This window comes from Cyclopterus lumpus, chromosome 4 (genome assembly GCF_009769545.1).
Source record: "Cyclopterus lumpus isolate fCycLum1 chromosome 4, fCycLum1.pri, whole genome shotgun sequence".
Lineage (NCBI taxonomy): Eukaryota > Metazoa > Chordata > Actinopteri > Perciformes > Cyclopteridae > Cyclopterus > Cyclopterus lumpus.
In genome coordinates, this window is record NC_046969.1 from 26,357,367 (window position 1) to 26,384,438 (window position 27,072).

General features: G+C 47.1%; 2 protein-coding genes across 2 annotated transcripts in view; both read left to right on the forward strand.

Annotated features, from left to right (window-relative positions):
- The window catches only part of nhsa (Nance-Horan syndrome a (congenital cataracts and dental anomalies)), a 45,982-nt gene extending 32,752 nt beyond the window's left edge, over window positions 1-13,230 (forward strand). The window contains exons 4-9 of the mRNA XM_034531509.1: window positions 1,593-1,649; window positions 3,263-3,458; window positions 5,008-5,139; window positions 6,051-8,642; window positions 8,857-8,980; window positions 9,060-13,230. Coding sequence (XP_034387400.1) covers window positions 1,593-1,649; window positions 3,263-3,458; window positions 5,008-5,139; window positions 6,051-8,642; window positions 8,857-8,980; window positions 9,060-9,681 — 3,723 coding nt within the window. The 3' untranslated portion in view covers window positions 9,682-13,230. The remainder of the gene's footprint in view (window positions 1-1,592; window positions 1,650-3,262; window positions 3,459-5,007; window positions 5,140-6,050; window positions 8,643-8,856; window positions 8,981-9,059) is intronic.
- Window positions 13,231-17,238: 4,008 nt separating this feature from the next.
- Window positions 17,239-26,112, forward strand: zmp:0000001174 (retinoic acid-induced protein 2). Its single transcript, XM_034531217.1, has 2 exons — window positions 17,239-17,351; window positions 23,405-26,112. Exon 2 carries the CDS (start codon window positions 23,483-23,485, stop codon window positions 25,046-25,048), a length of 1,566 nt encoding a protein of 521 aa, XP_034387108.1. The 5' UTR covers window positions 17,239-17,351; window positions 23,405-23,482; the 3' UTR covers window positions 25,049-26,112.
- The last annotated feature ends 960 nt before the right edge of the window (window positions 26,113-27,072 follow it).

Consider the following 27,072-nt stretch of genomic DNA (forward strand, 5'->3'; position numbering starts at 1 on the left):
CCTGTGGAACGGTTGGTTCCTGGTTTTTAAAGGAGATCCAGTCTTCCTGTGGAACGGTTGGTTCCTGGTTTTTAAAGGAGATCCAGTCTGGACTTCCTGTGGAACGGTTGGTTCCTGGTTCTTAAAGGAGATCCAGTCTTCCTGTGGAACGGTTGGTTCCTGGTTTTTAAAGGAGATCCAGTCTTCCTGTGGAACGGTTGGTTCCTGGTTCTTAAAGGAGATCCAGTCTTCCTGTGGAACGGTTGGTTCCTGGTTTTTAAAGGAGATCCAGTCTGGACTTCCTGTGGAACGGTTGGTTCCTGGTTCTTAAAGGAGATCCAGTCTTCCTGTGGAACGGTTGGTTCCTGGTTTTTAAAGGAGATCCAGTCTTCCTGTGGAACGTTTGTTTCCTGGTTTTTAAAGGAGATCCAGACTTCCTGTGGAACGGTTGGTTCCTGGTTTTTAAAGGAGATCCAGTCTTCCTGTGGAACGGTTGGTTCCTGGTTTTTAAAGGAGATCCAGTCTGGACTTCCTGTGGAACGGTTGGTTCCTGGTTTTTAAAGGAGATCCAGTCTGGACTTCCTGTGGAACGGTTGGTTCCTGGTTTTTAAAGGAGATCCAGTCTGGACTTCCTGTGGAACGGTTCCTGGTTTTTAAAGGAGATCCAGTCTGGACTTCCTGTGGAACGGTTGGTTCCTGGTTTTTAAAGGAGATCCAGTCTGGACTTCCTGTGGAACGGTTGGTTCCTGGTTTTTAAAGGAGATCCAGTCTGGACTTCCTGTGGAACGGTTGGTTCCTGGTTTTTAAAGGAGATCCAGTCTGGACTTCCTGTGGAACGGTTAGTTCCAGGTTTTTAAAGGAGATCCAGTCTGGACTTCCTGTGGAACGGTTGGTTCCTGGTTTTTAAAGGAGATCCAGTCTTCCTGTGGAACGGTTGGTTCCTGGTTTTTAAAGGAGATCCAGTCTTCCCGTGGAATGGTTGGTTCCTGGTTTTTAAAGGAGATCCAGTCTTCCTGTGGAACTGTTGGTTCCTGGTTTTTAAAGGAGATCCAGTCTTCCTGTGGAACGGTTGGTTCCTGGTTTTTAAAGGAGATCCAGTCTTCCTGTGGAACGGTTGGTTCCTGGTTTTTAAAGGAGATCCAGTCTTCCTGTGGAACGGTTGGTTCCTGGTTTTTAAAGGAGATCCAGTCTTCCTGTGGAACGGTTGGTTCCTGGTTTTTAAAGGAGATCCAGTCTTCCTGTGGAACGGTTGGTTCCTGGTTCTTAAAGGAGATCCAGTCTTCCTGTGGAACGGTTGGTTCCTGGTTTTTAAAGGAGATCCAGTCTTCCTGTGGAACGGTTGGTTCCTGGTTTTTAAAGGAGATCCAGTCTTCCTGTGGAACGGTTGGTTCCTGGTTTTGTTTCATGGAAGTTATTCTTGCTTCTTTAATCTTAAACAGAGTCTTGAATATAAATGTATCAATATTTCTTTATTACATTATATTGTATTACATTACATGTCATTATATTACATTATATATAACATGTCCCCCAGTGTTGTTGTTGTTGTTGTTGTTGTTTGTTCCTGTTCAATATCTCCTTGTTCATTAGTTTTTGGTTGTTTTGTTTTTTAGTTCACCCGCTCATCCTCCCCTACCGAATGTTGCAGCTTCTCCCCCTGGAGCAGAAAGGTAGTGGTTCCTCCCTCCTCCCTCCTACATCCTACATCCTACCCCCTACCTCCTCCCTCCTACCCCCTCTCTCCTTACTCCTACATCCTACCCCTACCCCCTACCTCCTCCCTCCTTCCTCCTACATCCTACCCACTACCCCCTACCTCCTCCCTCCTTCCTCCTACATCCTACCCACTACCCCCTACCTCCTCCCTCCTTCCTCCTACATCCTACCTACTACCCCCTACCTCCTTCCTCCTTCCTCCTACATCCTACCCCCTACCACCTCCCTTCTCTCTCCTCCCTCCTTCCTCCTACATCCTACCCCCTACCACCTCCCTTCTCTCTCCTCCCTCCTTCCTCCTACATCCTACCCCCTACCTCCTCCCTTCTCTCTCCTCCCTCCTTCCTCCTACATCCTACCCCCTACCTCCTCCCTCCTTCCTCCTACATCCTACCCACTACCCCCTACCTCCTCCCTCCTTCCTCCTTCCTCCTACATCCTACCCCCTACCTCCTCCCTTCTCTCTCCTCCCTCCTTCCTCCTACATCCTACCCCCTACCTCCTCCCTTCTCTCTCCTCCCTCCTTCCTCCTACATCCTACCCCTACCCCCTCTGTCCTTCCTCCTACATCCTACCCCCTACCTCCTCCCTCCTCTCTCCTCTCTCCTCCCTCCTTCCTCCTACATCCTACCCCCTACCCCCTACCCCCTCTCTCCTCCCTCCTTCCTCCTCCCTCCTCCCTCCTCTCTCCTCTCTCCTCCCTCCTCCCTCTTCCTCCTACATCATTCCTCCTTCCTGCCTCCTCTCTCCTCTACTCTCCTCTCCTCTCTCCTCACTCCTCCTCCCTGCTTCCTCTCTCCTCCCTGTGTGTGTGTGTGTGTGTGTGTGTGTGTGTGTGTGTGTGTGTGTGTGTGTGTGTGTGTGTGTGTGTGTGTGTGTGTGTGTGTGTGTGTGTGTGTGTGTGTGTGTGTGTGTGTGTGTGTGTGTGTGTGTGATGTAATGATAGGGGTTAACTTCAGGAGTTATTACCCATGATCCCTTGGGTGCTGACATGTTTCACTAAATCGTTGGATGCCCGCTGTGACGTCAATCCCTCGTTTCCTTTCCTTCATCCTTCATCTTTCCTCTCGCCTTGAAACAAATCAGCAAAAAAAAGTTCTCTCCTTTTTCTTTCCTCTGACTGGTCGGGAGAAGTTTCCACGGAAACCAGTTTTCTCTCTCTTGACCTTTCTTTGTGTGCCGGCCTCTGATTGGTCGGCTGGGAACAGAGCGCACAAAGGGGCTGCTGGCTTTAATGGGAGGGAGGGGTGGGAACCAGTTGAGCCTGAGAATCACTCCCAGTGGCACATGTTCCCCTCTGGAGGAACCTCAAGGTAAGAACCGAAGACGCTGAACCGGTGCGTGGGAAGAAACCGGGGGTTCGAGTCCAGAGACTTTCTTTTTTTGGAAACAATATTTCCTTTTTAACTTTCTTTCTGAGCTTTTCCATGTTTCTGTCTCTCTAAAGCTTCTTTAAAACTGAAACTGTAGAAGAAGAAGCGTGTGCACGGATCAATAACACCGCATGTTTCTGGCTCTGCGGCCTCAACGCCGCCTCGCCACCTAACCGAACATCCACCTGTTGCAGGCCGCGCCCCCCGACGCCGTCGATGAGGAGGAGGCGTCTCTGGGCCACCGGCACAAGTCCCCCGTCCCCAACCCCCCCACCACCCTGGACCGGCAGACCAACTGGTCCGGCGCCCTGCCGCTGCCCACCCCGGAGGAGCGAATGAAGACCAGTTCCCTGGTGGTCCCCTCGTGTGTCATCCCCATCAACGTGACGGGTAAGACGCCTTCTTCAGCTCCTCTGGAGGAACGTTGTTGCACACGCCCCTCCCACGTCACGTCCGTTAGCTTAGCTTAGCATAAATGAAACCGGGCGAAACTAAAAAACGACGTCATCTTTTCCTTTAAAAACACGACGTGCTGCTCAGAGCCAGGCTAGCTGTTTCCCTCTGTTTCCAGCATCTATGCTAAGCTAAGCTAGCCGCCGTCCTGCCAACGCTCCGCGTTAAGCGAGAGGAACCGATCTGACGAGCGAACTCTGAGCGCAGGAAGCTAACGAGTTTAACAACATCTCCCTTATCCAGTCGTATGATTACTCCTTCATAAACACGTCCATAAGAGGGATTCGACTTTCAAAAACAAACAGATATTTCTCGTAAAGATGCACAATTAATAAAAATGTAAAAAGCAGAACGTGGCACAATGTGTGTTGGATTAATAAGAAATGAAATACGGTGGCGCTGCGGAGGCGTCCTGTTCTACACACTTAATAAAACATCTTTGCATCATAATCGGTCATAAGAAGCTTCGTCGGCACCGGGCAGCTCTTGGTGTGCAAGTCATGCTTCGTGCCCTTTAGTTCGTCTGAAAAGGCTGAAGCGTCGTTATTTACTGTCGCTGTCCCCGAGTCAAAGGAAGAGTTGTCCTGAGGGGGGCGGGGCGTTGGGGGGGGGGGGGGTGTCCATGTGCATTTACTGCTCTGGAGCTCAGAGGCCTGAGCTGCTGTCACATGAGAGTCACAACGGAGGAAGCATTCGTTTGTTTCATAGTCGTATTAATAACTTTCTGCAGAACACGTGAGAGAGACTCAAAGGAGGAGGAAGGAGGTGCAGCTTTAGTGGAGCATTAGACTCAAAGGAGGAGGAAGGAGGTGCAGCTTTAGTGTGAGAGACTCAAAGGAGGAGGTGCAGCTTTAGTCCAGCGCTAGACTTAAAGGAGGAGGTGCAGCTTTAGTCCAGCGTGAGACTTAAAGGAGGAGGTGCAGCTTTAGTCCAGCGCTAGACTTAAAGGAGGAGGTGCAGCTTTAGTCTAGCGTGAGACTCAAAGGAGGAGGTGCAGCTTTAGTCCAGCGCTAGACTTAAAGGAGGAGGTGCAGCTTTAGTCCAGCGTGAGACTCAAAGGAGGAGGTGCAGCTTTAGTCCAGCGTGAGACTTAAAGGAGGAGGTGCAGCTTTAGTCCAGCGTGAGACTTAAAGGAGGAGGTGCAGCTTTAGTCCAGCGTGAGACTTAAAGGAGGAGGTGCAGCTTTAGTCCAGCACTAGACTTAAAGAAGGAGGAGGTGCAGCTTTAGTCCAGCGTGAGACTCAAAGGAGGAGGAGGTGCAGCTTTAGTCCAGCGTGAGACTCAAAGGAGGAGGAGGTGCAGCTTTAGTCCAGCGTGAGACTCAAAGGAGGAGGAGGTGCAGCTTTAGTCCAGCGTGAGACTTACAGGAGGAGGTGCAGCTTTAGTCCAGCGTGAGTTTAAAGGAGGAGGTGCAGCTTTAGTCCAGCACTCAAAGGAGGAGGTGCAGCTCATCACAGATTCCTCTGGCGTCCCGTCTGTGTTGCAGGCGTCGGCTTTGACAGAGACGCCAGTGTGCGCTGCTCGCTCGTCCACTCGCAGTCGCTGCTTCAGAGGAGGAGGAAGCTGAGGAGGAGGAGGACCGTGGCCGGCGTTCCCCGACAGGTGCAGCGAGATCTGGGTATGTAGCTCCTCTCTCTCTCTAACGGGACGTTCCACTCACAGCTAAACTAAAGGTATTCACGTGTTCTTGAACAACTGAAGCAAAACGCTTCTGATTCCCACGTTTCAGCTCATGAAGATCGTGTTCTTCTCTTGGTCTCTGAAGTAGGTTGAGAGACGTCGACCAGTGAGACGTCTCCTCGGCGTTGTTTTTGGGGCATTTCGTGCTTTTATTAGAAGACAGAGATGACAGGAAATGAGAGAAGAAGAAAGACATGAAAGAAAAGTTACCAGACTGGTTTGAACTGGCAATGTGGTCGACACTTAAATAAGAAGAGATAAGATGAGATGATATGATATGAGAGATATAAGAGATATAAGATGAGATAATATGAGATCAGATATGAGATAAGATGAGATGAGATATGATATGAGATGAGATATGATATGATATGAGAGATATAAGAGATATAAGATGAGATAATATGAGATAAGATGAGATGGGATATGATATGAGAGATATGAGGTGAGATAATATGAGATCAGATATGAGATAAGATGAGATGGGATATGATATAAGAGATATAAGATGAGATAATATGAGATCAGATATGAGATGAGATGAGATATGATATGAGAGATATAAGATGAGATAATATGAGATCAGATATGAGATAAGATGAGATGGGATATGATATGAGAGATATGAGGTGAGATAATGTAGAACTTTCTTTATCCTGAAGCTTCACAGAAGTACAAACGTAATCATATATGAACACTAGAGTAATTATTAAGTGTAAAAGCAGTAATCCTGATACCAGTGGGGAATGAAATATAAATATAGTGATAAATACAACAAAAGATTTCAAACTAATATCAATAATATGAAATAGATCCCAAAGTAATATTGCACATCGTGTCTCCTCCCAGACTCCGACGGCTCTCCTGGCTCCAGAGAGCGAGCGGTGGTCGTTCGCAGTGCCGGCGCCGCGCCCTCCACCGAGGAGCTGGACGGACACCCCACCCGAGACTCCGGCTGCCAGACCGAAGACTTCCTGGTCTCGGGACCGCCGTCTCGGAGGAGGATCAGGTCCCAGAGAGGCCAGGCCGTCTCCCTCTCGGTGGGCGACATCCTGTTCCTGTCGGACGACGCCGACGCCATGTTCACCGCCTCCGTGGGCGCACGCCTGCGCTCCCGGAGTCTGCCCAGAGACGGGAGCCGGGCGACGGACGACGGGCGCAGCGATGAAGACGACGACGAGGAGGAGGAGGAGGAGGACCTGTCGCCCTTCGACGCCGAGGACTTCCTGCCCAGACCCGGGGATCTGATCCTGAAGGACGGAGAGGAGAGCGTGGGCGACCGGGCCGCGTCCGACCGCCAGCTGAAGTACAAGCAGCTGTCAGAGAGTCCGGAACGCAGCTGGATGGCGAGGACCAGGTCCCGGCTGCCCAGGAAGACCGACATGGGCAGCTGCGAGATCTCGTCCAGCTCGGACACCTTCAGCAGCCCCGTCCATTCCGTCTCCGCCGCGGGGGTCCGGATGGACCACAAGGAGGACCACCAGTCCTCGAGCGGGAACTGGAGCGGGAGCAGCTCCACCTGCCCCTCTCAGACCTCGGAGACGATCCCGCCGGCGGCCTCCCCGCCGCTGACGGGCTCCTCACACTGCGACTCGGAGCTCTCGCTGAACGCCGCCGCTCACCACCAAGACGACCACACTGGCTTTCTGCTGGACCACTACCAGGGTCTCAGGACTCAGCGGGCGGGCTCCTTCTCCTCCACGGCTATGGACATATTGGAGGAGGCGGGGGTCAGCGCTCCCATGGAGGAGGAGTGGAATTACCCCGATGTGGAGTCCCGGCGGCCTCGGGACTTCAGCCCTGAGCCCAACCGGGAGGTGGAGAGCAGCCTGGGCTGCCCCAGCTTCACCAGCATGGCCACTTGCGAGAGCAGCTTCTCCGACAAGCCGCCCTCGGAGAAGGCGGACGCCGTCTCGCACTACTCCGTGGACACCGAGGGCTACTACACCTCAATGCACTTTGACTGCGGCATCCAAGGAAGCCGGAGCTTCTCCTACGGCTGCGAGTCGGACTTTGGCGGTCACATGACCCTGGGGCGGCGCTGCCTCTCTTTGAGGAAACCAAAGGCCAAGCCGAGTCCGCCGAAGAGGAGCTCGTCCTTGAGAAAGATATGCAGCGAGGGACACATCCCCGACGACAAAGAACCAAATATGTCTTCTAAGGAGAGGAAACTGCAGCTGGTTTTGTCCAACCCGGTGGTCAAAGAGCCTCTCGTGGTCTGGGGCGTCGAGGGCTTCGCCAATCTGCCCGACTTGGGAGCGTTCGGCGCCACGGACGCTCGTTCGTTTAAGGACGAGGGCGTCGTGCAGTCGGACTACGCAGATCTGTGGCTCCTGAACGATTTAAAGTCCAGTGACCCGTACCGGTCGCTGTCGAACTCCAGCACGGCGACGGGCACAACCGTCGTCGAGTGCGTCAAGTCGCAGGAGAGCTCCGGGTCTCAGTCGTCGCAGTCCGGCTCCAGGGCCACTACCCCTTCTCTCCCGCCGGCGGAGGGAGACTTCAAGCTGCCGTCTCCGGAGAAGCTGACGGGCCTGACCAGCCCCTCCAGCGGATACTCCAGCCAGTCGGAGACCCCGACTTCCTCGTTCCCCTCCGCCTTCTTCCCCGGACCGCTGTCGCCGTCCAGCGGCAAGAGGAAGCCCAAAGTCCCCGAGAGGAAGTCGTCTCTTTCGTCGCTGTCGCTGCAGCCGCTCTCCTCCTCCAGGAGGGACCTGGAGCTGCCCATCATCCCTCCCTCCCACCTCGATTTCAGTGCCCTACCGGGTGTCTGCGTACCCAAGTCCTCGGCGTCCAGGACCCAGATTCAATTCCTTCACCAAAACAAACTCAAACCTCCTGTGTCACCCAAACCCGCTCATCCCATGTTCATCACCCCCACGGCGCTGCAGTCGGTGCAGCTCCGATCCATCGGCAAGGGGCACGAGGAACGCCGCGAGGACAAAAACCCTCCGGCGGTCACCGAGAACTTACCCGGCACACTTCTTCTCTGTGGTAACTCTGCGGAGTTCAGGAGTCCCTCGCATCTGCATCGTCCGCCCTCCGACGGGTCGTGTGAATCCTTGTTCACCTCCAACGAGGAGCTCGCGGTTGAGGAGTGTCGGAGTGAGACGAGGGACTCGCCGGACCGAGAGGAGGTGGCGTCCAGACCGCGGTCGGAGACGTCGGCGGACGGGTACGAAGGAGAGACATGCACAGAGTCGGCAGAAACACCCGAGGCTTTACAGCTGCAAAGAAGTGAGGAAGAAGAAGAAGAGGTGGCGGCTCTCTGTTCATCCAACGGTCCTGATAAAGCACCTTCGTCTGACGGCCAATCGGAGTCGTGGGAGGGGAGTCCAATCGGCGACGAAGGTAGCAGAGAGGAGGAGTGTGAGTCCCCAGGTGCTTCAGCCCAAAGTGCCTCGCAGGACGGCAGGGAGGAGTCCACACCAGTCAGTGGAGGTACGTTGGTGCTTTTAACCCATGACGTCATGGCGCTCGTGGTCCAAGTGCAGCAGAAGTTCCCGACCAATCAGACTTTGAAGTTCTTTAGTCACTGAACAATTCAAAGGTTCCCCTTTGAGTTTGAGCTCTTTCTTGATAAACATCATCCACGGCTGTCGTACACGAGTCCAAAGTGTTTGCAGCTAATTGAAATGTTGATTTGTGTCGACAGACTCAACGGCCGGTGACAACTTGGCGTCTCCTCTGGTGGACGAGTCCCGGCCCGAGGAGGACCACGTGTTCCTGTCCCCCACCAAGGCTCGGACCACCGAGGATCTGTTCGCTATGATTCACAGGTGGGCAGTTTGTTTCTCGGTCCTCTTTTGCCTCTCCGTTTACAGAGAGTCTTGATTTGGATTTCTCCGTTTGTTGCAGGTCCAAGAGGAAAGTGTTGGGCAGGAAGGATTCCACAGAGCCGAACGCGAGGAACCGCCTCGCCGCCGCACCGGGGAACACGCCGCCCGGCAGCACTGGGAGCTCCCCGGTCTCGCTGGTGTCGCCGCCCTCCGCCGTAACCCCGCCGGGCCTGCACAGAGTGTCCGGAGCCATCTTCAGGAGCGCCAAGAAGTCCAGTACCTCCAACGAGGAGTTCAAACTGCTGCTCCTGAAAAAGGGCAGCCGCTCCGAGACCAGCTACCGCATGTCGGCGACGGAGATCCTCAAAAGTCCCGTCGCTCCTAAATCCCCGGCAGACTCCCCGATGGATTCACCCAGACGGCCCGAGGAGCCCGACTCCCCCTTGCAGCACCAGTCGGGACCGGATCGGCTCTCCAGCCCCTACCCCAAAGCCAACGCCGAGGGCTTCTCCCCGAAATCCTTCCCCTCGTCTGCCGCCTCCAGGCAGGGCCGCCCCAGAATCCCGCCGCCTGCCAACAGCAGCCGGTACGGCGCCCGCGGCAGACTGTACCCGGCGCCCATGCAGGCCATCTCCGAGGGCGAGGCGGAGAACTCTGACGGAAGTCCTCAAGACGACCGCTCGCCTCGGGGCTCCACGTAGAAAACGGAGAGAGAGGTATGGAATGGTGTTAGTTTACAGTAAACAAGTTTAAAAAAATGGACCAGAATGAGTTCTAATATATATTTAATAACAGTTTGTTTAAAAGAATAATCATAGTTTGACTAATTTTTAAAGATGTCTCCTTTTGGTTATTCTGTGTTTAAAACTTTAAAACTATTTTATACACGGTATGTATCAGAATTACACTCGTGATATGAACACATGATTGACGAATGCAAACGATAAGCAAACCGTTATTTAATAAAGAACAGGCTTACGTCAGAGTCCTGCACGGGCCGGATTTTCAAGAATAGAAAAGCAGATCTTATCGTAACCGACGCTCTAATAATGGTCATGCGTGTCGGGCGGAGATCGGATATTTTACAACGAAGGAAAATTCCAGAGGTGACCCAGATTCAAATCCTTCACCAAAACAAATGCAGACAAATTAAATGTATATTTTTTTGCTCCTTCTTATGAAATTGAGGAGCACATAATGCGTGAATAATGGATCCATTAAAATGAAATGTTTACTCGTTTAGCGGCTGGCTACTTAGCTAGCTATTCTGCTAATCCCACCACCATGCCATGCTACGGTTGCAGAACATAGAACATGAACTGCTGGACTTTACTTTAACATGTCGCCACACGTCATTGTTTTTAAACTTACCGTTTAATTAGCTTATGCTTATTTATAGTGCTAATGCTAATCACTAGCATGCAGACTATTGCTGTAAAGGGTCTTTTATGGGGACAAAACACCTTATAAACTCTTATTAACGTTTGTGAATTTGAGTTTGTGTGAGGAAAGCTGCCTCCAGATCAGCCAATAGCTAAATACAAGTGCATTAGCCCGTTTAAACCAGTAGGGGGCAGCCGCGATACATATTTACAACACATTGTCGATATTCAAACACTTTGCACTAAAATGTGCAGTTTAGGACCTGCATCCATCACAACACTACGAAATACAGAAAGACAACGTGGTTTGAGGGTTTAGTTACTCTTTAAATAGAACTTTCTGATTATTATTTTTAATAATTCTATTTGATATTAATTCAAAACCTGCCATCCGACCTGCATGTTCTTTAAATCACTCGCAGCCAAACACGGAAATGAAACGAAGACAAAATCCGACCCGGTGCAGAACTTTAAGAAACGTGTATTTAGTGCTTAGTGTTTAGTGTTTAGTTTATGGCACATTACTCAAGCCTTCCTTCAGTATGTTAATGTCCAATCTGCTGTCAGTCTCAGAGTTTTTATCTTGGAAAACTAGAAGAAATATATTGTCTGTATAACTATGTATTCTGTGAATACCTATGCAATTATAGACAGACACAATTTTACAAATCATTTTGATAACCCCCCCCAACTGATTGAGAAACAGCAGTGGAAAAATAAATGTAAAAGCCTCAATGCATCTATTATCTATTCACACGGGTGCGTTTGTATATTTTACTTTTAAAAAGAACTATCGTAAATGAAATCAAAGATGACTCTTACTATATTTTTAAGGATTCTCATGCAATAAGACGAGTAATTAAAGGTCGCCAATCTGAGGAGGCGTTAACATGGGAGATAAAACAAGTGATCAAAGAGTCCGAGGAGGTGCAACACGAGAGCTGTAAGAGAACAAGGAGGTCATGTGTTGGGGTCAAAGGTCATGTCATGGTTCGTGAATTGTTGAAGGAGGCGAGTGGAAAAGTGTTCAGGAGGATCAAATATGATTATTTTACTCAGCCAGAGACAGGAAGTGGTTTTCTGGGTTTGTTTTGTAGAAGATGTTAAATCTGGAGCCGGGTTTTCATCTGTGATGAAGCAGAAGGAAGTTCTGGATTCAGAGACGTGGCATTTGTTGCTTGTCTTGTTTTTTTTGTTTTTCTTATTCCAAATCGAAAATACGACCGGCGCCGGTTTCTGTGTCGCAACAATCGAAATATATTTATTTTTTGTAACCGACACAGAAGCTCCCTCATCTTGGATGAACCCCCAACTTTAAATGCAACAAAATGCTTGTATTATTAATAACAGATAGTTCAGGTAGTTATTTTGTTTATAACAGGAAATGATACATAAGCCAAGAACCGCTATTTTTATGGGGATCATAAGTTAATTGTGTCGTTATCTCAAAACAACATAACGTTGTTGCTTCATGAGCACAAGGCCAGCTAAAGATGACTGAGGTCATCAGCTGACACTAAAACATATAATAATACATATTATATACACACTACTTCCGGTTTTCAAAAAGGATGCAAAACAAAATACACGTATGGAAATGAGATTTATTGGATCATATTTACAAGGAGGATAAAAGATGTTGCTTGTGCCTCTTTAGATATTAAAAAGAAAATACCACAACATTTTGAGGGTAAATGTCTTTCATCTTAGAAATTAAATGACTAATTCCCGATAATGACGGATTTAGTTTTTACCATATGAAGTTGGAGGTGTTCCAAAGTGGAAGTCGCACATCATCTACCAATCATCCAATTAATCTTATTGCCAAATGTGTATTTTGTGATCACTTATTACGATTTTACACAATTTTGATGCCATCTTGAAAACCGTGACGTCAGGATGTCGGAGAAAGCGACGACTCGACCGCGTCCATCGACGCTCGCCTTTAAGTTTGAAGAGGAAACGACAATTCCTCCAGAAAACAAGTCGATTATCTCGGTAAAGAAACAATTACCTCGTTAACTTGAGACGACGGCATGAAGCCGCTCATTGATGCCATTAAAAGATGATGAGGTTGTAGTTGTTGACCTCTTTGTTCTGTCCCACACATTCACAGTTATATGGTAGTAAATGGCGTTTATTGCAGCGATGCTACTCAATCTCTATGCAGACGATTACGCAGTCTCTGTCGCCGTGCCGCCGTACAGGTACGCTGTCAACATCAATAAACATCAACGCTGTAAACATCAATAAACGTCAACGCTGTAAACATCAATAAACGTCAACGCTGTAAACATCACCTTCTTCTCGGGCCCAATGACACTCCTTACTGACGCCCACTGACAGGGTGGACGATATGTCTGAACCTTCATTCCAACCGTTTTGGGGTTTTTTTTGCACTGATACAGTGAAGTTTGTGAAGATGCGTCTGTCTCTCGCTGTACCTGCAGATATTTATAGATTTAAAAAAGCTGTTTTAATAATATCCACACTCTGAGCGGCATTGAACTGTTATTTCTGTGAAGAAAGACTTCTGGTACTCGATGCATTTTCAGATTCCAGACCCAACGGACAGACTTCAGATCTGTTTGGTGTCAGCTTTGTATTTTCTTTTCTTTTTAATGTACAAACTTGTAAATACAATAACTTTTGGAATTGTCACAAAAGGTTGAATTGTTTCTTATGTAAAAAAAACAAAAAACAAACAAGAAAGATGTTTTCAACGTTTACATAGATTTTCAAACCTTTGTATATTTTTTCGAGCTGTGGAACACTTGGTCTTGTATTTATTTTTTAGTAAGCATTGTGGGCATCCCATAGTAAATCCTATCAAAGTGCTCACAGGACAGGTTAGCAAATGTGTTAAAAGATGAATAAATGTGACTCTTTGGCTCAGTTGTTCTTATTTGAAAGGTCTTTTTTTTACAAACATATGGCTGAAAGTAACCTAATACTTTACTTTGTTATATTTGTATTCCACTACATTTATTTGGAGTTACTAGTTACTTTACATACTATGCTTTTACATAAAAATATATCATAACTGTATGAAAAAGGGAAAGTTATGGATCAAATTACCCATCGAATATAAAATAGTAAAACATTTGCTCCATCTCAGGCAGCTACAACAGTAAAATGTGATACCTTAATAATCTAATAATATTTAAAAAAAGATATAACATGGTTGAATTTGTCTACGTTGAGTACTTTCACTTGTTGTCCTTTTTACATTTTAAATATTATACTTGCATCCTTAAAGAATATTTTTAATGCTGGTCTTCTCCTTATTCACGCATGTAGTTACTTAAAGGGACAGGAGCATTTAGTTTTCAGTTGGTTGCAACCTGCATCTTCACCACTGGATGGCGCCAGATTCTACACACTGGCCCTTTAAGAAAGTAAAGGATGGTAATTGTTCCTGGTTCTCTTAAATCAATTGGTTACGATATTATTAAAACTGGATAAGTGGTAAAAAAAACAGTTTGATATTGTCTCATAGATTAATATCCAAAGAGTATTTTTTTACAACTTTCTAAAGAAAGAAATGTTCTATTTTTCTACAGAGGGGTTTGTTCACACAGCATTCAGAGCCTCATTTATACACATTTATTAATAAAACTATACATTATGAAGCTTTATGCAGAGGGGTTTGTTCACACAGCATTCAGATACTCATTTATACACATTTATTAATAAAAACTATATATTATGAAGCTTTATGCAGAGGGGTTTGTTCACACAGCATTCAGAGACTCATTTATACACATTTATTAATAAAAACTATATATTATGAAGCTTTATGCAGAGGGGTTAGTTCACACAGCATTCAGATACTCATTTATACACATTTATTAATATAAACTATACATTATGAAGCTTTATGCAGAGGGGTTAGTTCACACAGCATTCAGAGGCTCAATTATACACATTTATTAATAAAAACGTGGAGAGATTTGCATATTTTTTGCAAAACATTGATTAAAAGGCGACGTTTTGGGTGATATTTATTAGTTATTAATCTGTACATATAAATAAATATTCTGAATCGGCCACTGATTCAAGAGGAAGGTTCCTCAGATGCATGCACAGGAGGATGCTGGGTAATTTAATGCAAATTCAAAGCAGGCGTCTGTCTCTCTTCACTCCTCACTCTTCACTCCTCACTCCTCACTCTTCACTCTTCACTCCTCACTCCTCACTCTTCACTCCTCACTCCTCACTCTTCACTCTTCACTCCTCACTCTTCACTCTTCACTCCTCACTCTTCACTCTTCACTCCTCACTCTTCACTCCTCACTCCTCACTCCTCACTCTTCACTCCTCACTCCTCACTCTTCACTCTTCACTCTTCACTCCTCACTCTTCACTCTTCACTCTTCACTCCTCACTCCTCACTCTTCACTCTTCACTCTTCACTCCTCACTCCTCACTCCTCACTCTTCACTCCTCACTCCTCACTCTTCACTCTTCACTCTTCACTCCTCACTCTTCACTCCTCACTCCTCACTCCTCACTCTTCACTCCTCACTCTTCACTCTTCACAGCTCAGTTATTAACGAGTCTCTTCCAGACGCTCTGGAGAACGGACAAGAAACCGCCTCGTTGTGTCGACCGAGCCGAGAGAAGGAAAGAAAAGAAAGAAAGGAAAGAAAGGAAAGAAAAGAAAAGGTAAACAAAGTGCCTGTTTGGAACAACGACCTCGACTTCGACCCCTATCGCAAACAATAAAAGTCCTTTTTTGTTTGTTATTGTTTTTGTTATTAATGTAAATTATTACATTATTATATCATTCTGCCTCTTTGTCATTTGTTTGGATGCTCCTTTTAGTTTTCTTATGACTGATGCACACAAATAAAATAATGAATACAAATGAATGAGTCTGGCTTGTACAAGTGAATTGTTTGTGAAAATGTAACAATAATAATTATAATTATATAATAAAAAAATATGTAAAAATCATCCCATACTCTTTTTAAGAAATAAAAAAAATCTGCTTAATCCTTCTCCTTTGTCTCGCCAATAATACAATTATTTATTCACACTGTGTTTTATCATTATTGTTTTAATGTTTATGTATATATATATATAAAAATGGTAGTAACATGTACTGTACTCCACGCTAAGTAAAACTTTATAGAAATATGTATATGAAGGTTTACTTAGCCTGGTATATGTATATATTATATATATATATATTAAAATATTATATATATATTACAAAATATATATATATATATATTTTAATATATATAATATATATATATATATTAAAATATATATATATATATATATATTACAAAATATATATATATATATACATTTTTTAATATCTATAAATATTTTTTTCTTTTTAAATATATTTATGTATATATATTTACATATATACAGTATATATATATGTATATATATATTTACATATATATACATCTATATAAGTATATATATATATATGCAAATATATATATATAGGTTTACTTAGCGTGGTATGTATAAATATATAAATAATGTAGCTGACATGGGCATATGGCCTCGTCTCACCTCGTGTGAGTCACCGTGGCTGCATATTATATATATATATATATACATGTACATATATATATACATGTACATATATATATATATGTACATGTATATATATATATATATATATGTACGTATATATATATGTATGTATATATATAATGTAGCTGACATGGGCATATGGCCTCGTCTCACCTCCTCGTGGGGGGAGGAGCGCCGAGAGGAGGTCCCCTCACCAGAGCCCACCGGGCCACCAGGGTGCATTGTGAGGCTCATTACGGAGCATTAAACAGCCTCCCTGTGGAAACAATGAGAGGCCCCCGGGGGCCCCCCGAGGCCGAGCCCCGGGCTGGCTGGGACTGATATGGAGACCCAGGGGATCCTGCTCACCCACAGCTGCCGACTCCCTTCTCCTCTTCCTCGGCCACCAGGGTTACACTGAATGTGCCTCCAGAGAGAGGAGCAATAAGACCTCCCTGTTGCTCCTACTAGGCCCAGCTGTGCATTCACACGTTTTAATATGGGAGACTGTATTTGAGGTTGATCATATTTCTGAGCTTTAAATTCACAAGAAAGATTGAAAAAGATTGAAAAGGAAAAGCCAGAAAAGAAATGAGCAGCGTTTCTTTTATTTCCTGCCTTCATATCCTGTTAATAATCTCGCAATCCCTTACGACTTAACCCGTGACCCCCGGTGGGGGTCCCGACCCTCAGGTTGGGAACCACGGCTGCACTGAGGGGATTTAATTCCCTACGAGGAGGACAGAAGGACATTCTTCCCCTCTGGGAACCATCTTTTTTAAATAAAGTGCTACCTCTCCTGTCTTATTTTCACAACGCGTTTCATTTACAACCATGTGGAGAAACTTTGGTTTTTTTCAACATAAATATTATGTTTATGAGAAAAAAGTAGGTAGAGACACACAAAAACTAATAATATTAAATACATACATACATATATTGTATATATATATATATATATATATGTATAATTAATAAGTAGATGAAGGGCAAAACAGAAGGATACTCATTATACTAATAGTACTAGCAGTATTATACAGCTAGTAGTATAATGATAATAATAATACATTTTATTAATTTAGTACTTTTCTTAACAATGTTACAAAGTGCTTCACAGAAAGAACAAATACGTTCAAACAATAAAAAAATATTATATTTGTACTTTTTAGTTACCTCTGCTATACCTCTGTCTGTTAATGTCACGTGTCCACCTTTAATTATCATTATTTATTAATGTGTGCAGAAGAGGAGGAGGAGGAGGGAGGGGAGGACCCCGCTGACGGAGCTGCGCGCGCAGCTGCAGTCTGGAGTCGCTCTCTCCGTGGAGACCGCAATGAGGAGATAATAAATAGAAGTCTATTCTATCTATTGATGTTAACGCGTTCCGGTTCCCCCGCCGCCGATTACCGAGGAGTGGCGGCCGCACCGGAAAGCTGCCGACGCGCTCGGTGAGTAAACGTGTAAAAAAACGTTGTTTTCACGGCAGAAAGAACGGAATTAACGGATGAAACGGGCTGAGCCGACGCGTTTTCCTCTGATCTCGCCGTCGCCTTTAACACGTTTGATTCCTTCTATCAGCGCGTGGATTCACCGGAGAAATGTTCATGTAGTGGCACGAGCTCGGGTTAAAAAAAAAAAAAAGAAATGCAATTAATTAAATGTATTTTTTATTTTTAATCAGATTTAGAGGTGATAGAGCTGCTGCTGCCTGTCAGCGCGAGCTCTCTTCTTTTTCTTTAATTTATGTATTTATTTTTTACAAAATATATTACGCGCAGTTTAGAAATAAAATTTAATTTAATTTATTAAAAAAGCATGTTATGATATTTGCGTCTTTAAGGATGCCCTTCATGTCGCCGCCGTGCGCATTCACGGCGAACCGGGGGGCTGGTCGAGGGGACCGGATACCGGTGACCGGCTCATAGTACTAATACTACAATAGTACGACTGGTACTACTACTACAATACTAGTACTAGTGTAGTATTATTGAATCTCTCTAGGAAAAGAGCCCAAATATCTTCACATGAACCCGGTACGGTGTGACGTTCAGGGCCCTTTTAGCCGCCTGTGCTTTTGCCTTTTTTTTTTATTGACGTCCCGTCCTCCCATGTGCAGTGACAGCCCTGGTGGAAGGAGGTGGTTCACCCCCCCCCCCAACCAGAAGCACCCTCACACGTGACCTCACCACCAGCTTGTTTACATTGAAGCAGGAAGCCTCCATTGAGAGGTTGTTTTGAACATGCATCACTTGAGGTGCATGCATGTGTTTTAATGTGGTTCAATGTCGCTATTTAAACAAGATTCATCAATGGCAAGTCTTGTTAAACGGGGACGCGTTGTTACGCAATGATGGAGACCATTCCAATAGGCCGATAGGTACTCTATTGATCTGCAGGCGTCTAGACTTCTATACAACCAGAGGAGTCGCCCCCCGGTGGTCAGGAGAGAGAATGCAGCTTTAACACATGAAGCATAGACTTCTATACAACCAGAGGAGTCGCCCCCTGGTGGTCAGTAGAGAGAATGCAGCTTCAACACATGAAGCAGAGACTTCTATACAACCAGAGGAGTTGCCCCCTGGTGGTCAGTAGAGAGAATGCAGCTTTAACACATGAAGCACAGACTTCTATACAACCAGAAGAGTCGCCCCCTGGTGGTCAGGAGAGAGAATGCAGCTCTAACACATGAAGCAGAGACTTCTATACAACCAGAAGAGTCGCCCCCTGGTGGTCAGGAGAGAGAATGCAGCTTTAACACATGAAGCAGAGACTTCTATACAACCAGAGGAGTCGCCCCCTGGTGGTCAGGAGAGAGAATGCAGCTTTAACACATGAAGCAGAGACTTCTATACAACCGGAAGAGTCGCCCCCTGGTGGTCAGGAGAGAGAATGTAGCTTTAACACATGAAGCATAGACTTCTATACAACCAGAGGAGTCGCCCCCTGGTGGTCAGTAGAGAGAATGCAGCTTTAACACATGAAGCATAGCCTTCTATACAACCAGAGGAGTCGCCCCCTGGTGGTCCGGAGAGAGAATGCAGCTTTAACACATGAAGCATAGCCTTCTATACAACCAGAGGAGTCGCCCCCTGGTGGTCAGTAGAGAGAATGCAGCTTTAACACATGAAGCATAGACTTCTATGCGCTAATGTGACTACAGAGTAATTTAAATTAAAGGTAAATATATGAACAAATGCAGATTGTGGGGCTGAAACCAGCTGATGTTGAAAATGAATCAGTCTGAGGACGTGAAGCTCATGATGAGGTTCCATGTGACTCCGTTATGAGATGTAATTGGCTATTGGAGCGGATGGGTGTTTTAGGGGGGGGGGGTGACCTTTAGATCCTCAGCTGTCTGCTGCTTTGTTCTCCTCGTGGTCTCCAAATAAAACAGAACAAGGATGAAGAAAATTATAAAGAGACTCGTAATATTTGTTTATTGTTGAAGGCGTTGTTGCTCTCTCACTGCTGTTGACTTACCACAGCGTACACATTCCATCGGGAGGAGGAGGAGGAGGGAGGAGGAGGGAGGAGGAGGGAGAAGGGAGGGAGGAGAGGAGGAGGAGAGGAGGAGAGAGGAAGAGGGAGGGAGGGAGGAGAGGAGGAGGAGGAGAGGAGAGGAGGAGGGAAGGAGGGAGGAGGAGGAGGGAGAAGGGAGGGAGGAGAGAGGGAGGAGAGGAGGAGGAGGGAGAAGGGAGGAGGGAAGAGGAGGAGAGGAGAGGAGGAAGAGGAGGTAGGAGGGAGGAGGAGGAAATGTGGAAATCATTACATAACGGGGGAGGGATTTCATGTGGCTCTGCTGCGTCTCCTCCATTCACTCAATTAGCCGTCACTCCTGCAGAAGAGGAGGCTTGAGGGTTCTTTCTCCTAATTTAAAGAAAACGTTAAAAACATTACAGCTGCACACCTGATGGACACACCTGATGGACACACTTGATGGACACACCTGATGGACACACCTGATGGACACACTTGATGGACACACCTGATGGACACACCTGATGGACACACCTGATGGACACACTTGATGGACACACTTGATGGACACACCTGATGGACACACCTGATGGACACACTTGATGGACACACCTGATGGACACACTTGATGGACACACCTGATGGACACACCTGATGGACACACTTGATGGACACACTTGATGGACACACTTGATGGACTCACCTGATGGACACACCTGATGGACACACTTGATGGACACACTTGATGGACACACCTGATGGACACACTTGATGGACACACTTGATGGACACACCTGATGGACACACCTGATGGACACACCTGATGGACACACTTGATGGACACACTTGATGGACACACTTGATGGACACACCTGATGGACACACTTGATGGACACACTTGATGGACACACTTGATGGACACACTTGATGGACACACCTGATGGACACACTTGATGGACACACCTGATGGACTCACCTGATGGACACACCTGATGGACACACCTGATGGACACACCTGATGGACACACCTGATGGACACACTTGATGGACACACTTGATGAACACACTTGATGGACACACCTGATGGACACACTTGATGGACACACTTGATGGACACACTTGATGGACACACCTGATGGACACACTTGATGGACACACCTGATGGACACACCTGATGGACACACTTGATGGACACACTTGATGGACACACCTGATGGACACACTTGATGGACACACTTGATGGACACACCTGATGGACACACTTGATGGACACACTTGATGGACACACCTGATGGACACACTTGATGGACACACCTGATGGACACACCTGATGGACACACCTGATGGACACACTTGATGGACACACCTGATGGACACACCTGATGGACACACTTGATGGACACACTTGATGGACACACTTGATGGACACACCTGATGGACACACCTGATGGACACACCTGATGGACACACTTGTGACGAGGAACTCTGTCAAACCGCTGGATTTAAGACGATCCATACGTTTAATTAAGTTCAGACGTTTATGTAAACAAGCTGTCCAATCACAGTGCAGGGGCGGGACAAACACCACAAAGGCCAACCGGCATGAAGGCTGATATTTGTGATATTTATTCTTTTTGCATGTTGTGCAATATTCACTTTATACATATTCACAACTAGAATAATCATTGTCATTTAAAAGGCAACAATATAACTATTAATAATAATGTAACACCTATAGCTAATATAATAATATTAAAGCTTATATAGCACCTAGGTGAGGATGTTCAGTGTCCACTGATGGCAGCCAGAAGGACAGTCTGCTCCTCTCAGTCCTGGTTCTGGTTCTCCCGTGGCCCCCCTTCCCTCCAACAATGCGTCCTGAGTCTCCAGCTGAGTGGTGTCAGCTCCCAGAGAGGAGGAGGAGGAGGAGGAGGAGGAGGAGGAGGAGTCTGTGTTGAAGGAGGTTCTGGTGAACCTGCATGATGTCATCTGGTTTCACCAGAATCTGACCCGGTGGCTCTGATGAGGAGCTTTAAGAAGAACTCTTTAGAACCAGACCACCTTCTCTCTGGTGGTCTGTTTACTGATGGAGGTCTCTATAGGACCAGGACTAAACTGAGGTCTATAGAGGACCAGGACTAGACTGAGGTCTATACAGGACCAGGACTAGACTGAGGTCTATACAGGACCAGGACTACACTGAGGTCTATAGAGGACCAGGACTAGATTGAGATCTATAGAGGACAAGGACTACACTAAGACTGGTTCAGGACCAGTTAAAAGTTCCTCTAAAGACACAGATTCCGCTGAGTCGTGGTTTGATGGGTCGTGTGACCTCGTCGTGTGACCTCGTCGTGTGACCTCGTCGTGTGACCTCGTCATGTGACCTCGTCATGTGACCTCTTCATGTGACCTCACCGCTCTGTGAAAACAGGAGACAAAGTGTCACCATGTCTCTGAGGGAAAGACAAACAAAGATGAGCCCACGAGGGTCGTTGTGTACTTTACTGGTTAAACATCCTCCTTGTCACATGACTGAGGGGGATGGGGGGGGGGGGGGGACACAACCGGGCCGAACCACTAGAGCCTGTGACAGGAGGGGAGTCTTTAGATAATATGTTGTCACGGTAACGCCTCACGAGGAAGCTCTCGACTCAAACTTCCTGGAAAGCGAGTGAGGCTTTTATTCTTGTAGAAAGCCTTTGACTCAATGAGTCTTCCCCGCGAGCTCCTTCATAATTAATATTTATTATGAGCTCCTTCATAATCAATATTTATTATGAGCTCCTTCATAATCAATATTTATTATGAGCTCCTTCATAATTAATATTTATTATGAGCTCCTTCATAATTAATGTCACAATAAACAACCATGAGCTGCAGGTGCATCGGTCAGGGAACCACCCTCTTCCTGTGTGAACCCTTAAAGGGCCAGCGTGCAGCATTTCAGTCAACTTGGGGGAGCAGGAGGCGGAGTCCGCCACGTTTCTACGGTAGCCCAGAACGGACAAACTAACCACCGTAGACAGAGAGACGTTCAGGTGTTTACGTTCCCTGCAGGCCACCGTAGTTCTCTACAGGCCTGTGAAACATACTGAAAACCAGACTCCATTCACAGAAACAGGGATGTCAACATCACAAACACACCTCTAAACAACAGTACTGTCCCTTTAAGTGAAAACCAGCACAGAAGCCTGAAGCCATAAAGGCACAGAAGCCTTTCTTGGGATCTCGTGCATGTGTGAAACAGACGAGGTTATCAGCCGACCGTCTGGCTGCAGATTCCTCCGTGTAATCCATCACAGCCACATTACAAGGTCTCATCTATGCTCCGGAACAATATAAAACCAGCCTGGGGGGGCAGAGGGCGCTCAGGGAGGCAACCCAACACCACACGAAGCTGGTGAAAGGGGGGGTGGGGGGGTCACGCTTTGGCATGTGTGCATTTAATTGAGTTTTATTTATTGATGTCAAATGTACGGCCTACTTTGTTGTTGCTCGGTTGTCTTAAAGAACGGCTCGTATTGATATGAATAATTGACCTTGCTTGGCCCCCGAGGGATGTTTCATCACTGTAGACGGATGTTATATATATATATATATATATATATATATATATATATATATGGATTTTATCCATCTCACGCTAGACAGAGACGGAGATACAGGGATACAAAGAGACAAGGAGAGAGAGAGACAAAGAGACAGAGAGACAAAGATTCAGAGCGACCGGGAGATGGAGAGACAAAGATAGAGAGACGAAGAGACAGGGAGACGGAGAGAGTGAAACAAAGAGAGAGAGAGAGAGGAGCTTTGAGACGAGGACGTCTCACTCTGGAGTTCAGAATATCAACTCCTCTCACTTGTCACTGGCATCATGGACGAAAAATAATAACGTATTAATTTGTTCTATCGCCATCAAAAGGTTTTCAGTCGACTGCAGTCGTTATATTTTGGCGTTTGACATTTTCGGGTTTATTCGAACAAACGGCTGAAATGTATTAACCCTTGTTTCCCGTTTCAGGGCCGCCCGGAGGAACAATGGATGAGACCCGTCAGTAGCACTTGGACGAAGACTTCGACGGACCCCTCAAACTGAACGATGGAGGGAAGTGACGACGCGTCCATCGCCGTCGCTCAGTCTGACGGGGGCAGCGCCGAGGTGGGAGGAGGAGGAGCCCCGGGCAAAGTGGAGGAAGGAGCGAACCCGCTCGCTGTTGCTTCCCGCGGCAGCAAAGGGGTGGAGCCTCCTGCGACGACGGCGGCGAGTCCCGCTGCCGAATCTCCGGGAGGCGTGGCGCTCAAAGTCGCCACGGCCGTCTTGCACCCGGTGTGCCTGGGCGACGGCCCGCTGATGCTGCCCATTCACCTCCAGATGGCCGGAGCGGCCGGCGCCCAGCTCGGCCAAATGGGGGCGGCGCCGTACCTGATAGCGAGCCAGACCCCGGTTTCGCTCCCTTTGGTCTTGGATCAGCAGGTCCTCCAGCACATGGGCCCCTCCGTGATGCCCCAGAACGCCGGCTGCCCTCAGCTCCAGGGCAACGTCCTGTGTCAGAACCCGTTCGGTTTGCCTCCGGCACTTGACCACAAGTCGGCGGGGCAGACGCAGGACGCCAATCTGCTCTCGCTCCTGCAGAATCCGGCTTTCGCGGCCATCCTGCAGGATCTCTTCCCCTCCCAGGCCGGCGCATCCGCCTGCCAGTCACCGGGCTCTGCCTTCTTCCCACTTCCTCCCATTGCACCCTCTTACGCCTCCCCTCTGGCCCCCCTGGTGCCCCCCGCCACACTTCTAGTCCCCTACCCGGTCATCATCCCGCTGCCCGTCCCGCTGCCCGTCCCTCTGCCCATCCCCATGCCCGCCCCCCAGGCCGAGGACTCAAAGGGGAACATGCCAAAACCGGTTTGCACTGCGAGTAAAAGCACTCAGACGTCTCCTAGAGATACTACCTCTCCTCCGTCCTCGCGCAGATGCGTGCCTTCGCTCGCGCCGCGACACGCGCCGCCGCCGCCGTCCTCGCTCCCTGTCGACGACGGACAGGCGTTAGACCTTTCGGTCCGGGCGTGCCCGGTTGTACCGAAACAGGAATACCCGAGTCCCCAGCAGGACGACGTGCTCGACCTGTCGGTGCCGGCTACTGTGAGGAGGAAGTGCGTCCAGTCCGACGGGGAAGTGTCTTTCCGTGCCGGTCCGGACGGCGGCGGCGCTTCTTTGTCTCTGGGCGTTGACTCCAAACTCCTGGGCAGTCTGGCGCAGCTGGAGTTCAGTCGGCAGCACAAGTGGGTGGTTGACAGTGCCGCTGGCGGGTCCGGCTCCCTTAGTCAGCAGAGCGCCGCCGGGAACCTGGAGATCGTCAGCACCTCGCAGACGGCCAAGGTCATCGTCTCGGTGAAGGACGCCATCCCCGCCATCCTCTGTGCGAAGATTAAAGGCCTCTCGGGAGTCTCAACCAAGAACTTTTCCATCAAACGGGACGGCAGCCAGGCGGCGTCCCTGCAGCAGCTCTGCAGCGTGCCGGTGGCGTCCCACGGGGAGCAGCACGACCCCAACAACCCACTTAAGAAGCTCCCCAAGAACAGGGCCATCAAACTGAAGAAGGTCAGCTCGCAGGAGATCCACTTCCTTCCCATCAAGAAGCAGAGACTTGCAGCGCTGCTTCCCAGGAAGTGAAGGCACTCGTTGGCGGGGGTTGGGGGCGGGGCTTTGGACGCTCTGGTAATCCGTCCAAAACGTGAAACATAAAACACATGTGGGGACATTCTGTCATCCATCTCATCCACTATATGTCCAATCAGGGTGTCTGAGGCTCATGAATGTCTCACAGTGAACCAGAAGGTACCGAGATGCTTTCTGACTTCCTGTGTTTGTTTGTAACGCACTGATCCACACCGGGAAACTAAACCAAGGGTTGTTGTTGTTGTTGTTGTTGTTGTTGTCTGCCATCTTAAAGGGACAGTACTTTTTAATGGGTTCTCCGTGGCTTTGAAGATTGTCTTTTATAAATCAGAGGCGTTGAGGAGCAGCAAAGACACTTTGGTTCCAGTTCTCCAGTTGGGATCATAGTTTGTTTTTTAATTTAAAACCTAAAGTGACGCTTGAGGTTCTCGCTGCTCCGAGCAGCAGATTCCCTCTCTTCTGATTGGTCGGGGGTTTCAGCACGAGAACACACTCTCGCTTCCAGAACTTTCTTTGGGCTCTGAAGAAACATGTGAGGAAAGAGATTAACGTGCATGAAGCACCAGAACCCTCTAACGGACCAATGCAGGTTCTCATGTGGACATTTGAAGACCAGATTAAAGACCAGGACGTCCCGTTGGTAATATTAGTGAAGTGTTATAGTTCCAAGTGGTTTGGTGTCTTTTTTATTTCTTTAAAATATTTAGTGTTCCACGATGATGACCGGAGTCGTGGACGTGTTTCATTGAACCGTGGAGTGCACTTTGTCATAGTTTAGTTGAATCTGTGAACGTCTGGAGGAACAGAGGAGGGGCGGAACTTCTTCTTTTGCTTTATTTATATTCATGAACTTTATTAACACGTCTTTCTGCTTGTGTCCGTTGGACCTGAGCCCGTTTGGTCGTACAGGGTTCCCACTCTAATTTATTCACTTTGCAACTGTTATTTATACGATCTGAACAGAGAGAAGCCGAGTCCTGCTGCCGAGTCCTGAAGCTCTTTTCCTGCTTCAGAGATCTGTTGTTTGGATTGAAACGTGCCGCCGGCTAAATGTTTTCTTTCTGTGCAGTTTGTGTTCTTTTCATATGAACTTAAACATCTCCAAAGGGTCTGACTGTGTCTCCTTTTTATTTGTTCATGTCTCTAAATGTGTTTGTTTGTGTTCATGGAACTGGTTTGAAATCAGAGAAACATTTTCTGAATTCACTCATTAAAAAAGTTCTGAGAAAAAATAAAAATCGAAATATTCTCCTGGTGTCCACTAGGGGCATAAATACTGTATTATAGAGATAATACATGTTGATCTCCTGGTGTCCACTAGGGGCATTAATACTCTATTATAGAGATAATACATGTTATTCTCCTGGTGTCCACTAGGGGCATTAATACTCTATTATAGAGATAATACATGTTATTCTCCTGGTGTCCACTAGGGGCATTAATACTCTATTATAGAGATAATACATGTTGATCTCCTGGTGTCCACTAGGGGCATTAATACTCTATTATAGAGATAATACATGTTATTCTCCTGGTGTCCACTAGGGGCATCAATACTGTATTATAGAGATAATACATGTTATTCTCCTGGTGTCCACTAGGGGCATTAATACTCTATTATAGAGATAATACATGTTATTCTCCTGGTGTCCACTAGGGGCATTAATACTGTATTATAGAGATAATACATGTTGTTCTCCTGGTGTCCACTAGGGGCATCAATACTGTATTATAGAGATAATACATGTTATTCTCCTGGTGTCCACTAGGGGCATCAATACTGTATTATAGAGATAATACATGTTATTCTCCTGGTGTCCACTAGGGGCATCAATACTGTATTATGGAGATAATACATGTTGTTCTCCTGGTGTCCACTAGGGGCATCAATACTGTATTATGGAGATTATACATGTTGTTCTCCTGGTGTCCACTAGGGGCATTAATACTGTATTATAGAGATAATACATGTTGTTCACCTGGTGTCCACTAGGGGCATCAATACTGTATTATGGAGA

Coding starts and splice junctions, on each gene's coding strand:
- zmp:0000001174 (XM_034531217.1), top strand. CDS start 23,483: ATGGAGGGAAGTGACGACGCGTCCATCGCCGTCGCTCAGTCTGACGGG.